The following is a 16,376-nucleotide window of genomic DNA, read 5'->3' on the forward strand; positions in this document are numbered from 1 at the left end:
TAGTATCTTGTTTCAGATACACATATGGAGGCATAGGGTGACCCAACACCCGAATTTGGAAAGGTGTAATTAGCTATTGTAACTAAGGTGGTAATGTGATGTGAAAGCTGTACCGCAATAGTTATAAATCTGGATCATTCTCTACTTGCAGACCACCCTCCATTCGGCTATAAATGGTGACCAAGCTCTTAGAAGGTCAAGTAAAATAGTGTTGTCACTGATGTCACCATTTTAGAGACCAGAAGGATTTGCCCTGCTAACACGACTATATTTAATTTGGAAAAATTGGTGATAATATATACATCATTGACCATTCTTCCATAGTTTTATGCTCACATTATTTTTCGCTTTAGTGCAACTTCTAAACAAACCCTCAAAAATAATCATTCGAAGTATTTTCAATAATACCGAGACTGGAGACTATAATAAAAAAAAAAAATAGTCGAGTTTTGGTGGGTGGATATTTTTCACTAACGACAGGCCTGGTTTCAATGAAAAAATAAATGTATGTATTGATAATCTAATTAAAGTAATAAACAAGTGAAAAGTAGCCACTGAACAATTGCAGTGCAGTAGTTAACCCCTTAATTGAAGAATAAGTTTTCAGTCATTTTAGCGTTATCAGACATCGAGCAAACCAGATACATCCTAGTTATATTTGTATCATGATTACGATACAACTTTATCTTCCTAAAAGTATAACACAACTTTATTTTCATAAAAGTATGATGCAACTTCATTTTCCTAAAAGTATGATGCAACTTCATTTTCCTAAAAGTATGATGCAACTTCATTTTCCTAAAAGTACGATGCATCTTTATTTTCCTAAGAGTACGATAGAACTTTATTTTCCTAAAAGTACGACACAACTTTATTTTCCTAAAAGTATGATACAACTTTATTTTCCTAAAAGTATGATACAACTTTATTTTCCTAAAAGTATGATACAACTTTATTTTCCTAAAAGTATGACACAACTTTATTTTCCTAAAAGTATGATACAACTTTATTTTCCTAAACGTACGATACAACTTTACTTTCCTAAATGTACGATACAACTTTATTTTCCTAAAAGTACGAAACAACTTTATTCCCTAAAAGTACGGTGCAACTTTAACTTCCTAAAACAACGATACAACTTTATTTTCCTACAAGTACGATACAAAGTTATTTTCCTAAAAGCAGGACAGAAGCAACCAAAACAGTTTGAATGCATCTTGTCTCTTGCACGAAGTCCTACAATGCACCCGGCTAATTGATGGTCCGGGAGTAGATAGTGGACTACCCTGTAATAAACAAGTCAGCCACAACTAATTTTGATCGTTTGTTGGCTTCCGTCTGACATACCGAATCTGGAACGTCTATCATCCTGTATTTTGATCAAAGGGCAGCATCATGCTTATGGATATGACCAGCAGATGCTATGAAATAAAGGGTTATTAAGATGTTTATCCCTAAATCACTGTATACCGTAGTAGCTTCACTGATAATGTTCTTCAAAAAAAAAAAATGAATAAAAAATAAATCTATCGAACGAAATAAAACCAATAGATCGAACAAAAAGTTAAAAAAAATCTATCGAACAAAAAGTAACAAAAAAAATCTATCAAACAAGTAAAATAAATCTATTGAACAAAATAAAATAAATCTATAGAACAAAATAAAATAAATCTATAGAACAAAATAAAATAAATCTATCAACCAAACATAAAATAAATTACCCAAATTCTAATAAATTACAGTGAGCATTAATTATAAGTTTACATATTAGAAAAACATACCGATATGAAAAAGGCCTTAATCATTGTTATAATATAGCTAATATAATTTAAAAGTGATAAAGTTCAATTAGAATTTTCACGGTGATGAATTTGTGTCCCTCAGTAAGTTTTAATTTTATAGTGGTAGATGGTAGATGTAAACAATAATTGTATTCAATTCTATCATAACGAATTTCAGAACACTTATAACACTAATCATTATAATAAGGATTTTAATTACTATGTGCATTTAATCTAAACCAAATAAAAAATCATTATGTGCATTTAAACCCAACTCAAGATTCCACAGACGTTAATAGTGACGCATCCAGAACGGACACCACTTCTGTACATTGCACGCTTCCTTTTTTTATCCTTATTTTTACCCTCTGCCTCTAACAACCCGTTATCCACTTCCCTCCCTCTCTCCTTCCACCCAACTGCATTGCCCTGTAAGCCCCTCCCTCCCTCCTTCCACCCAACTGCATTGCCCTCTAAGCCCCTCCCTCTCTGACCGTGAGACAAAGCACTCGACTCGTGATAATTTATGACTGCATTGCCTCATAGGCCATCAGCCATTATGAATCGGAAGGGTTGGTGCCCCTGCATTGTGACCCTGCAGGACTCGTCGAGGGGGAAAGCGTTGGCCGGAAACTGCATAAGAGGGGAAGTGCATTGAGAGGGGAAATGAGACGTTCCAAGATTATAAGGGGAACAGAGAGAAAGAAAGAGAAGAGAGAGAGAGAGACAAGACCGATTAATGAGCGGACTGGGCGATTCCCAGCGATAAGAGAACACAATAGCAACAATGATACAGATGCGATAGTTAATGATCCTTGGTTGGGAATAAAAAAAATTGTTGCATGGTCGTGGGATCTTCAGGATAACCGTATCAGCTTGTATATAGTCCAGAATTTTGGACTGCATTGGTGATTTCGGGCTATATATTTAGGCGCTAGGGCCTGTGAGGCCAGTCAGTGCCCTGTTGCAAGTGGGGGTAAGCCCTTTAGTTATTATTATTACTAGCTAAGCTACAACCCTAGTTGGAAAAGCAGGATGATGTTACACCTATAAAAGCTTCCAGTGAGGAACGGAAATGAGGAAAATGATGAATAGTGTGCCTGAGTGTAGCCTCAAATAAGAGAACTCTAACCCAAGACAGTGGAAGACAACGGTACAGAGGATATGGCACTTCACTAGAGAACAACTGTTTGAATTTAGAGTGTCCTTCTAGAAGAGCTGCTTACCATAGAAAGTCTCTTCTACCCTTACGAAGTGTTAAGTAGCCACTGAACAATTACAGTGCAGTAGTTAACTCTTTCAGTGAAGAATTATGTTGCCAGGTGTATGAGGAAAGAGGAGAATGTGTAAAGAATACGCCAGACTAGTCGGTGTATCTGAACGCAAAGGAAAAATGAGACGTAACTTATAGGGATCCAAGGTAGTGTTATCTGGCCAGTCAAAGAACTCAATAACTCATACGGTAGTATATCAACGGGTGGCTGGTTTCTTAGCCAACCTACTACCTATGAAGTTAAGTTATACGAGATCGGATAGCAAGATGGACGAGAGGAACAAGGAGAGGGGGCAAGTAAATCAATAAAAACCAAGCGAAATTAGGGACTAAGGATTCAATAATCTTAGTTTTATAGGAATCTGAAATAAGTTATTATCAATACTGACCCTATTTAGACTAGGCAACTGTGTTCAATGCCACTTTCAACTCCAGGATGTATAACTAGGCATCTTGGCACATGAAATACAAAATAATCAATGTTTTCTTTAGACGTGGCACAGATTTCACTTGTCATTAGACAATTTTCTTCTCTTTGTCGTTATTCTTAATAACACGAAGCTGAAGATTTATCAACCATCTGGCGAAATATTCGATCAAAACTGCAAAAAGACTTCATTTACTTTATATATATATATATATATATATATATATATATATATATATATATATATATATATATATATATATATATACATATATTTATATATAACATATACATATATATATATATATATTATATATATATATATATATATATATATATATATATATATATATTGTATATATATATATATATATATATATATATATATATATATACTGTATATATACAGTATATATATATATACTGTATATATATATATATATATATATATATATATATATATATATATATATATATATACATACATATATATATATATATATATATATATATATATATATATATATATATATATATATATATAAATAAGTATGTATGATACACACATTTGCGTCCAGCACTCGAGTGAGCATTCCACGTACATGAAATACTCATGCTTCACATAATGAAAAAAAAAAATCATCATGCAATGCTAAGAGTGAGAATAGGCCTTACGTTATATATATATAAATATTCTCTGCAGCTGCATGGCCCTTCAAAAACCTAGAGGTCCTGTTCTTGGCACATAAGCGTTCGGGCAAATGTTTTGGTTTAAGTAGCACGTGCTGCAGGCAAGATGACGTAACAAAGGCTCTTACGACAATAATGGGGATGCAATGCAGGCGTTCGCTAATAGATGGCGTTGAAACCGATCACTGACGGGTCCATAATGCTATTCTAATCCCTCGATAATTGAGGTTTGGAACCTCCATTGCAGCCGTCAGGGTTATGTTATCTATACATTTATCTTTTCCTCTGTCCCTCCACCGTCATCCCTTCATACTCATTTTCTTGTTTGTTTCTGTTCTATTTGGTTGGGCTTTCAAAGTCACCCAAAAGCGACCATTCCCTGCAGACGCAATAAATTTGTCCACATTACTTATCATTACACACGCGTGTACAAAGACGAGCGCTTAGCAAATGCACACAAAACAGAATAGTTTTGATTTTTTCTTGATTGTTTATGATACTTGAAATGATCTATTCGAAGGTCATGAAAACTGCTAACTGTTCTTAACAGACATCTTAAGAGGTTATCGAAAGAACTTTTAAGTAGAGCAAATAATGTTACAGTGTCAACATAAAATTCTAGATAAAATACCTTCGCAATAAAAAATAAGATTACGACAAATATTATTTCTCCACTGTAACGTAAATACAGTACATATTTTCGGGGGGGGGGGGGGGGGGGTAACCCGGATCTAACAAGCTTGTGAAGTAAAACCTTGTTTCCTGAACTACTACATAATAGAAATCTTCATTTTGAACGATTTCAGAAAAGTATTTTGATTAAAAATGCATTTGGGATATATCTTTCGATGAAACGAAAACCTAAGCAGGATACATCTATGATTATTGATGATAAATGATGATGATGATGAAATATATTTCCAAAATGTTGAAACCTTTTCACACGACAGATGTGAAAAATCATAGAAACACAAAAAAAAAAAAAAAAAAAAAAATAGGAAAACAAATAAGGACGAAATATAAAAAAATGACAAATAAAACAATAAAAATAATGAGATGTTTTTGTTCTGTCAATTTCTTAAAATAAAATGTGAAAATTAATATTAATTTTCTTTCCATACCTATTAACAGTTACGTAACCAGTCTTGTAATAGCATTAATTCTTGATATGGAAGACATAGTGAATTTTACATGTAAATTGAACGTTTTCTATTGCTTGAACTATCTAAAATATCGACTAATTAAGAGTGCACTCGAAAAACCTGACAGATAAAGATATTCAATTTCGGTTCAGTAGTAATTCCAAAATATCTTCAACTAAGCAGTGTGTTGTGCCAACTCAACTTTGATTTTCTCTTTCCATAAAAAGAACATCGCTAATATTTTCAGTACTAGGAGTCCACAGATTCGTACATCGGAAATATTAACTTGCTTCTTAATCATAGCACACCAACACACACACACACACGCACACAAAGAGCTACAATCCCTTCAAAAACGGATTCCACGACATGAAAAAAAAAGGTAAGATTCAAACCTACACCCAAGCACGTTACTTTATTTTTGACGTGATATCAATACACAACTAGCGGGGCACGAAGTAGAGTGCAGCCCTCCACTGCGGCAGCTTATTTCTCAACCTTGGCCTTTCTTGCCAGTTAATACGTGTTAAGGTCAAAGACCTTAACACGTATTAACTGGCGAGGATTTTCATACACTGAAATATGAACCAAGTTTGAAGTATCCGTGACAACGATATCCAAACTTATGGCTGATTACGTGAACTGGACATTTTGTTTGACCGTGACCTTGACCTTCCAAAATTTAATCATTTCCAGCTTTCCACATAACAGTTAATCCCTCCAAGTTGCATTACCCTACCATTAAAACTGTGGCCAAGAAACTGTTCACAAACAAACACACAAGTAGGGGTAAAAACAGCCTCCTTCCAACTTCGTTGGAGAAGGTAATCACCTAAAGATAGTGTAATTAGATTTAAGAGCTGGACACTAGGGAGTCCTGAACAATGGTATAAATTTGCCTGAAAGTTTTAATTTATATACCCGAGCCTATTATGAGAACTGCTGAAATTATCAGGAATATTACAGCAAATGAGGGAATCATTAACATATCAGAAACTCCAAGTGAGTAAAGTTGCTTATCTCTCTCTCTCTCTCTCTCTCTCTCTCTCTCTCTCTCTCTCTCTCTCTCTCTCTCTCTCTCTCTCTCTCTCTCTCTCTCTCTCATATATGTTTGCAACTCAATTATTGTGTTAACGAACCATCCTCCCCACATATCAGTTTGACCAACCAATTCCAATTAACTACCAATGAGTTTTAATACAAAGGATATAACGAAATTATACGAAGTTTAATATCACATTGGCAAGATACGCAAAATATTATTTGTGAAAAATAAAACATATCGCATACATGCATCACATATTTACTTAATTATATTTACGTTTGGATCTGGATAGGAAAACTACTGTTAAAAATTTGCACTAAAAAACGGTAAAAGCCTGGCAACATTTATTCCAGGAATTTTACAGTTTGAAAAACGGATATATAGACCAACCGGTAAAAGATAACAGTTTGGTAAAATTACGGTCGCCTGTAGTTTACTGAAATGCGACTGAGAACAGGATATTTTTACGGAGAATTTCCTATTAAAATTACGGTTTTTTTTAAACAGTGTACCAAAGCGTTTACAGTTTCAGAAAACTAAAATGCCTACCGATTGTATTAACGCTTACAGACATGAGACTGGTATCGCTTGAAATCGTAGGATTGTGACAAAGTAAAATATAAATTTTCAATCATTGATAATTACAGACAAAAAACTATTGACGTGGCCATCACAGTGCATTTGTGACTTTTCCCAATCTTTAAGCAGAATTAGGGTGGAAATGTTCTTATTATTTGTGCACATATAGTAACACATTGGTTATTTAAATACAATACAATTGTGTGCTTGAAATGTAATTACGTTGTTGTTGTTCTTGTAGATTGTAAGGGCATGACACGGGCTCTTGCGCACTTGCAGCCGTAGCATAATTATGTATAGTTAATGGCAAATAATGAATAAAAACGTTATTAAATTTAGTGTCATTGATTAATTTTAGTCATATAATTAAAAGACATGCATGAATATTTGTAGCCATGAATTATAACAACAGGCTCCTGCACTTGCCACACACAAGTATTGCATTATAAGAGTAATAAATAATAACAATTAGAGTGGACATATTACCAAACACTATGGCTGAGTAGGTCATTCAGGTCCATCATGGTAAATTAAGAAACTGAATTTTTACTAAAAACTCATAATTAAAAATACATCAATTTCAAGCACATAATTACCACAAAATCGTATATTTAAAAATCTAAATATCATTGACGAAAATTCGTACAATTAAAAAATAAATATAATTCACACGATAAAAAATAAAACTGCAGTACCTTAATTCAACTATAAATCCGATTAAATAAATGGCAATGAAGAGCTCAATTACAATGGGCATGCATTTGTGGTGTATTGGTAACATCTAAAATACACTCGAAGTAGGTATGTCCGACTTCAAGTCATCTTAAAATTGAAAGCCAAAGGGCTAATATCCTTGACAATTTCAGTTTTATAGACTAGTATACGCGACCCGTATAAAAAGACGGCTTAAAGTTTAGATAAATATGCACACACAGATTCATCACTCTCGGGGTACCCCGTCTCACCAAGGTATGACAACTCCCTCTCCCCCTACCAGAGGGAAGAGGAACTCAAAGAGAGATGAGTAGTTTTAGGCCAATATGAAATGTGGAAAAGCTAATCATGAGCTTTATAGCTTGAACATGGAAGCTTAATTTTGGGGGAATCTAGTACATACTAAGTTATATTATCTGAATATGCTGTACTTTTCCTTAATTTCCCACACATAATGAATTAAAGTCTTTAGTAAAGTACTTTAAATGCACACGCACAGTCGGGTAACTTAGCTACATTTGATTAATCTTTATGGAGTACAGTGGTATCTTGACTTACGAGTTTATTCGTTCTGGGGTGAGCTTGTATCTCAATTTGCTCGTATATCAAATCAAATTTTCCCATTAAAAATCCTTAAAATGCCCTTAATCCGTTCCAACCCTCACACTGACACCCCCATATTCTTATGTTTCATATTATTAAATAAGGAAAATAAATGTCTAAATATCAAATATCATCATCATCTCCTCTTAAGCTTATTGATGCAAAGGGCACCATGTAAAGGTATAAAGAGTTTTTTTTAGTGTGCTGGAGATGAGAAGACTTGAGTTAACGAAGACGATGGTGGAGGGAGAAGATAGAGGAAATTGATGGAGGAGGATCGAAGGCTTGTTTTTTTGCCAACAATACTTAACACTACCTATGTAACCCTAAACTTACATGCTACTTCAAAATTATTCATTCTGATTTTTTTTTATGTACTTTTTTATTTTATCCTTTTCTTTAATTAACAGATGTTCGGAGCTTTGAAATTATCTTAACACCTTTGCCTGGCATTATATTCTTAAGATTCTTTCTGCTTCAAATTGGGCAGATCGCAGACATGCATTCATACGTCTTAGCAAAGTCCTTCAACATGTACCTTCCTCATACAGTAATGCCTTGACATACGAGTGTCACAACATACAAGAGATTTGAAATACGATTAAAATTTCAAGCAAATTTTTGCCCAGAGATACGAGACAGATTTGAGATACGAGGATACGAGACTGTCCCGAGTGTGCAAGAGGCTGCTCATGAGGCCAGCATCGCTCTCTCTTTCCTGTCGGATAACTGTTGCGTATTAAAGTTATCTCCGAGCATCGGCCGTAGTGTTTGCATTTTTTATGTGTTTTTTCGTTAATCAGTACAGAATCAAGTGAATAAGCAATGGGTCCAAAGCAAGCGAGTGCAAACACGTGTGGTGAAAAGAAAAAGCGTATGATGACAATCAAGATAAAGCATAAATAATCGAAAAACATGAGAGTGGTGTACGAGTGACTGAGCTGGCTCGCCAATATGAGAGGAGTACATCAACAATATGTACCATCCTCAAGCAGAAGGATGCTATAAAGAGCATCAAGCCTTCCAAAGGACTAACCATCCTTTCCAACTGTGCAGTGATATTCCTGACGAGACGGAGAGGCTTCTTTTAATATGGATAAAGTTGAAACAGTTGGCGGGAGATGGTGTGACCGAGACGATCCTCTGTGAAAAGGCCAGCGGAATCTACGATGACTTGAAAGGAAAGCAAGCAGCTGAGAGAGGGGAGACTTCGACGCCAGCTGAAAGCTTCAAACCCAGTCATGGCTGGTTGGGTAATTTCAAAATATGGACTGGGATACACTCGATTGTGAGGCATGGGAAAGCAGCAAGTTCCGACTTGAAAGCCGCGGCGGACTACATCAAAACCTTTGCCTCAGTTATCGCAAAACAAGGATACATCCCCCAACAAGTGTTCAACTGCGATGAAACTGGACTTTTCTGGAAGAAGATGCCCAGGAGGACATTCATCATGGCAGAGGAGAAGAGACTACCAGGCCATAAACCCATGAAGGACCGGTTAACTCTAGCCTTGTGTGTCAATACCAGCGGTGACTGTAAGGTCAAGCCACTGCTGGTGTACCACTCTGAAAACCCTCGAGCTTTCAAGAGCCAAAGGATTTTGAAAGAAAATCTGCGAGTGATGTGGTGCGCTAATGCTAAGGCTTTGGTTACGCGACATTTCTTCACAAAATGGGTTAATCTGTGATTTGGTCCACCAGTCAAAAAATATTTGGCCGAGAAAAGCCTGCCAATGGACTGACTCCTGGTCCTCAAAAATGCCCCTGGTCACCCTCCTGGTCTCGAAGAGGACATTCTTGATGAGTACACATTCAACAAGGTCCTTTATCTCCCGCCCAACACCACGCCACTCCTCCAGCCCATGGACCAACAAGTAATTTCCAACTTTAAAAAAGTGTACACGAAGCATTTGTTCAAGATATGTTTCGATGTCACAGTCAACACCAATGTCACCCTTCGTGAATTTTGGAAAGAACATTTCAATATCGTTCACTGCTTAAAAATTATTGACGATGCATGGCAGGGCGTCACACGAAGAACTCTTAATTCGTTGAGAGGGACTTTGAAGGGTTCAATACGCAAAACTAATTGTGGTGGATGAAATTGTCTCTCTTGGAAAGTCCATGGGGCTGGAGGTAGATGAGGCAGACGTGAACGACCTTGCCGCGGAGCATCACGAAGAGCTCACGACACAGGAATTGATCGAGCTCCAGGAGATGCAACATTCGGAGGTGTTGCAGGAACTCAGTAGAGAGGAGGAGGTGGAAGATGGAAGAGGCGGACCGCCTTTCTACCAAGGAAATCAGACATGTTAGCTAAGTGGCAGGAGTTTTCGGATTTTATGGAAAAGAGGCGCCCGGACAAGTTAGTGTGTGGTCGTGCGTTAGCCTTTTGTGACGACACTTGTGTACGTCATTTTCCTAACATTTTGAAGGGGAGACAAGAGCAAACATCCCTAGATAGGTTACTTTTAAAAAGGCCAGCAAAAAATGAAGGTGAAAGCGAGGCAAAAAGAGCCAAACCGGAAGAAAAGAAAAAAATGAAAATGAAAACAAAATTAGAATTAAGTTTAGTGTAACGTAAGATTAACATCTATTTTCAAGTGTGTGTACAGTCAGCTAATTTCATTTAAGTTAAATTTAAACAAGTTATGTTACGTAGTGTTACAAAGGTGTAGCGTACCGAACGTATTGCCGTCAAGTCTCTCTCCTTCCCCTTTCTCTCTCGCTCCTCCTCCGCACACACCGCCGTTAGCCGCTACCGTCTGCCTCGAAGGTAAGAACTCCATAATAATGTCACTTTTTATTGCAGATCATAACCAGTACATAGGTATTTGTTATTTTGTGAGCATAGGTTGTGAATTAGAACAATTAAAAACCTGTTTTTCTACTGTAATATACTGTTTTTGGGTGTTTTTTTCAGAGGGTGGGAACGTATTAATATTTTTTTGTTATTTTATAGGGGAAAAATTGGTCCGAGATACGAGCGAATTGACATACGAGCTCGGGTCCCGGAATGCATTAAGCTCATATCTCTCAAGTTATTACTGTATTTCTTAATGTTTTCACATTTCAATTCTATTACAGTATCATCTTTGTATATATTTTTCTGTACATATTACTTATTCAGTCTGGCGCAGAATCATCTGCCTTTCATTTCTATATACATTTCATTATTATATGTCAAGCGTGGACTTTCATATTTATTGCAATGTTGACTGTAGAAAACCAAAATGCCCCGCATTTTTCACCCGTTCGCGGTCGGTAAGCCACCTTGCTACTTTGCCATCAGCACAGGTCAATGTACTTTGCCCGTGTCGGAAATAAAGCATAACTCGTCTATAGTCTGTCATCTCGAACCCTCACAACTGGTGACCGCGGAGTTTCCTTAACGGATTTACAATGGCGATTTTTAAAAAAAATCTTTTGGGCTTGCGAATCCTTTGACCTCAACGCCATTAACGGACTAATTACGATGCAAGTAATTTTGCGTTTTGGCATCGGCAAAACTTTGCCATGGAATTTCCCTTAACGGACTTACAACAGCGATTCGACAGAAATCGTTCGGGCTCGCAACTCCACATAGCCCAATGCCACTAACGGAGCTAATTACGGCGCAAATCAGTTTGCGTTCTGCATTTCCAAAAGCAGTTTTGCCACGGCAATTAACGACTACTCGACTGCTTGGAATGCCTACTCCATTAGCAGATTTAATACGGCTCACTACCAAGTTTCGAAGTGTGGGGTCGGATGACAGATTCAGAAGTCGACAGTACCTCGCCCCTCGCAACCGAAGGGCACGGCGCGATAATAACACAAACGGCTACACAAATGTCGATGGGACATAAATTGCAGCTGCCTCCCTTCACACCGGACGCATCAACGGTATGGTTCCAACGTGCCGAGTCCCACTTCAGACTGGCAAACATTACTGATGAGATAAAAAAGACAGATATGGTGAGGGTAATGTTGACACCAGATGCTTTTAAGAGGATTTCCCCCTGGCTGAAACAGAGGCCCAGACCCATGAGGTATAGCGACCTAAAAAAGAAACCGACGGAGATCTACGAACCCCCGGTACCCCTGAGGGCCCAGCGCGTCCTCGACCTGATGACGAAGCCCCTCGGCAGCCTGGGACGAACTGATGGACCTCCTCCAGCTGAACAAGCTCGACAGCGATGGGCGGCCCAGGGAGATAAACCTGTCAAGGGAAATCTCCTCCGTCGCATTCCCCAAAGCATTCATGCCAAGTTGGAGGGCGCCGAGGCCCTGGACACGCCGTCATTGGTTGAAAAGGCCAAGAAACTTCACCTGGCAGCCGGGGCTGCCAGATACACCGCCTCTGTCAACGCCATCACGGAGGAGACTGAAGATTATCCTGCATAACCAGATGAGGTGGGGATTAACGCGGTCCACGGCGGGAGATTCCAGAACTCCCGCTCTCGTACCCCGCCGCATCGACAGCAGCAGCAATGCCAGCAGAGTCCCCAGCAGCAGCAAAGGCACCAGAGGGAAGACCACTACCACAAGGGTCCTGACTTTCCCAGATGGTGTTATTTCCACCAAGTACGGGGGAAAGAGGCAAGGAAGTGCGTCTAGCCATGCGCCCATTCAAAACACTAGGTGGGCGACTGCGTCTACAAGCAACCGTGGAGCAGGCAAGGCCCAATCACATGGGCTTCTACATCCTGGACCTCAACTCAGGAAAAAGGTTCCTGGTGGATACCGGTGCTACAGTGCTGACTTTCCCGCCCTCGTAGGATGACTGCGGCCTCCCATCAGACGACAGGGCTGCCCTGGTTGCCGCAAACGGCAGCCCCATCATCTGTTATGGGACGAGGACAATGAAGATATCTATCATGGGCCGCGATTACGAATGGCTTTTCCAGGTCGCTGACGTCAAGATGCCCCTCCTGGACACCGATTTCCTTGCTCACCCCGGACTGCTGGTAGATGTGCGTTGCAAACGACTAGTCGACCAGGATTTGTACCAGTCCCACCACCTCTCCAGCGGGCCCAGACTTCCTTGGGTGTGTTCAGTCACGTCCCACGAATACAGCTGCCTGCTGCAGGAATTCCCGGTGGTCTTCAAACCCGAGCTTCGCCAACTGGAAGGGGTCGCCGCCAACCATGGGATATTTCCCCATATCTCAACAACAGGCCCCCTAACCCATTGCAGGTTTAGACGCCTCCCACTGCAGAAGCTACAAGACGCCAAGCACGCCTTCCAGGAGATGGAGCGTATGGGAATTTGCAAGAAGGCGTCCCACCCTTGGGCCTCTCCGCTGCATATGGTCAAGAAACCCAACGGGAGTTGGAAGCAATTATAGACACTTAAATCTGGTCACGACGCCTGACCACAACCCTTTACCCGACATGCAGGATCTCACTGGGGCCCTCCATGGGGCCATTATTTTCTCTAAAATAGATCTCCTGAAGTCTTATTTTCAGATCCCAGTGCATCCCGACGACATCCCGAAGACAGCCATCATCACCCCATTTGGATCCTACGTTTTCTCCTACTTAATGTTCAGCTTGAGAAACGCCGGGGCGACCTTCCAGCGTCTAATGGACAGCATCCTGGGGGACCTTCCCTTCTGCGCTGTTTGTGTCGACGACATCCACATGTTCTCCAAGACACGGAAGGACCACCTAGGGCACGTGAGGACGGTTCTGAAGCAGCTGCAGGAGAATAGCCTCGTGGTACGCTTCGACAAGTGCACATTCGGGGTGGAGAAGGTGGAGTTCCTGGGACACGAACTCTCAAAAAAGGGGCGAGCGCCCAGTGACATCGAAGGTGGACACGGTAAACAAGTTCCCAGCACTGACCTCCGTGAAGTCCCTGCAAGAGTTCATCGGCATGGCTAAATACTACCGGAGATTCCTACCCAACATCGTCAGCGTGATGATGCCCCTCCTCGATGTCCTGAAGGGGAAACCGAAGAAACTACAGTGGGGTCCTCCTCAACAAAAAGTGTTCAAGCAGACAAAGACTGCCCTTCGCAAGGCCACAAACCTGCCCTACCAGGACCCCAATGAGGTTAACTACGGACGCCAGTAACGTCGCATGAGGCGCAGTCCTGGAACAGTTGGTCAACAACGAGCCCCAACCCCTCGCCTTCTTCAGCAGGACGTTGAAACCACCCGAGCTACTGGCAGTATACACCGCCATCAGGCACTTCATGTACCTGCTGGAGGGAACCTCATTCGCAATTCAGACGGACCACCAACCTCTGGTCCACACTTTCCTAAGCCTGGGGACGCATCGTCCGCCCGACAGCAACGACATCTGGCGGCCATCTCCGAGTTCAGCTGTACCATCAGCTATGTCCAACGAAAAAAGAACCCGGTGGCCGACAACCTGTCGAGGATCTGCATCAATTCCATCCACAACGGGATGGACTATGAGGATATCGCCTGGGAGCAGACGGATGACCCCACCACAGTAGATGCGACGTTCTCCGCGATCTCCCTTCGGTGGGAAGACGTCAAGTTACATCCCAACGATTCCACTCTGCTCTGCGATACCAGCAAAGGTCGTCCTCGACCTTTTATCCCACCATCGAGGCAAAGGCTGGTATACGACATCATACATGGCCTCTCCCACCCCTCATCAAGGACCACCACCAAGATGATCACCGACAAGTTCGTGTTGCAAGGAATAAGGAAGGACTCATGTGAGTGGGCGCATGCATGCACGGCGTGTCAGACCAGCAAGGTTGTCTGTCACGCCGAGTCAGGAGTCGGCAGTTTCCCACAACCCAAGCGACGTTTCAGCCACATCCATGTCGACGTCGTGGGGCCCTTAACACCCTCAGACAATTCCCGATACCTCCTCACAATCATCGATCGATCAACAAGGTGGCCGGAAGCGACACCCATGACCGAAGCCTCAACGGACGCCTGTGCCCAGGCCTTTCTCTCAAACTGGGTCAGCCATTTCGGGGTCCCAGACGACATGATCATATCTGGGGGCCAATGCAATCTTGATTATATAGCTAATTAAGCATTGTTTTGCTACATAAACTATGCCAGTCTAAACTTGTGTTAGAGGACTATTTTAGGCTGGTTTGAATATTTTGTGATTCTAGAACTGTTGGAGAAAGTGGGTCACAACTGATGCAATTTCCCATGGTAACAGATGTGTATGGACCTTGTCTGCCAAAATGGTACTTTTGCTTTACAAAAGAAAGGTTCATCAATTTCCATGATGCTATCTGGGGGCCGATGCAATCTTAATTATATAGCTAATTAAGCATTGCTTTACTACAAAAACTATGACAGTTTACACTTGTGTTATGGGACCATTTTAGGCTGGTTTGAATATGTTGTGATTCTAGAACTGTTGAGGAAAGTGGATCACAAATGATACAATTTCCCATGGTGACAGATGTGTTTGGACCAAAAATGTGCCCTTAACTTATAGTGTAATCTACACCGCTCTCAAGAAAAACCAATGTGAGGTTGCAAATACTCAATGTAACTTAGCGTATTAGAAAAAACTCATGAATATACCGATGATAATCATAATCAAAGCAAGTCATCATAACGGTAGCCATGAACACAAAATTAAGTAGATAATTTTATGATGTCCTAACAGAATTGGGGTGTGGGTAGGAAAATAGGAAGGAAGGAATCAGGCCAGTCAGTTCTGATTGGGGTAGGCTTATGTGACCTAAACCTTTCAAATTATGTAGTATTATCATTAGCTACAACTCTAGTTGGAAAAGCAGGATGCTATGAGCCCAAGGATTCCAAAATGAAAAAACAACCAAGTGAGGAAAGGAAACACAGGAAACAAATAAATTACAAGAGAAATATGCGCAATTCAAATAAAAAAATTTAAGAACAGTAACAACATTAAAATACATCTTTCATATACAAACTATATATAAATTTGGTGTAAGTTTCAACTTTTTAAAGTTCACCAATTCAACTACTGTACCTGTTAGGAAGGTACAGCTGTAATAAAACTTCTAGAATACTGTGTAGTATTGAACTTTATAATGAAGGCATGACTATTAGCATTAACTGCATAGCCTACTTAACATTATGAACTAGATGGTATTGTCTGGGAAGATCTGAATGCAAAGGACAGTCAGAATTATGAAAAATCTTATGCA

At 40.0% G+C, this 16,376-nt stretch overlaps 1 protein-coding gene across 1 annotated transcript; it reads left to right on the plus strand.

Annotated features, from left to right (window-relative positions):
• Window positions 1–13,097: 13,097 nt before the first annotated feature.
• LOC137639774 (uncharacterized) lies at window positions 13,098–13,583 on the plus strand. Its single transcript, XM_068372019.1, has one exon. It carries the CDS (start codon window positions 13,098–13,100, stop codon window positions 13,581–13,583), a length of 486 nt encoding a protein of 161 aa, XP_068228120.1.
• Window positions 13,584–16,376: the final 2,793 nt, after the last annotated feature.

This window comes from Palaemon carinicauda, chromosome 4 (assembly GCF_036898095.1).
Source record: "Palaemon carinicauda isolate YSFRI2023 chromosome 4, ASM3689809v2, whole genome shotgun sequence".
Classification (NCBI taxonomy): domain Eukaryota; kingdom Metazoa; phylum Arthropoda; class Malacostraca; order Decapoda; family Palaemonidae; genus Palaemon; species Palaemon carinicauda.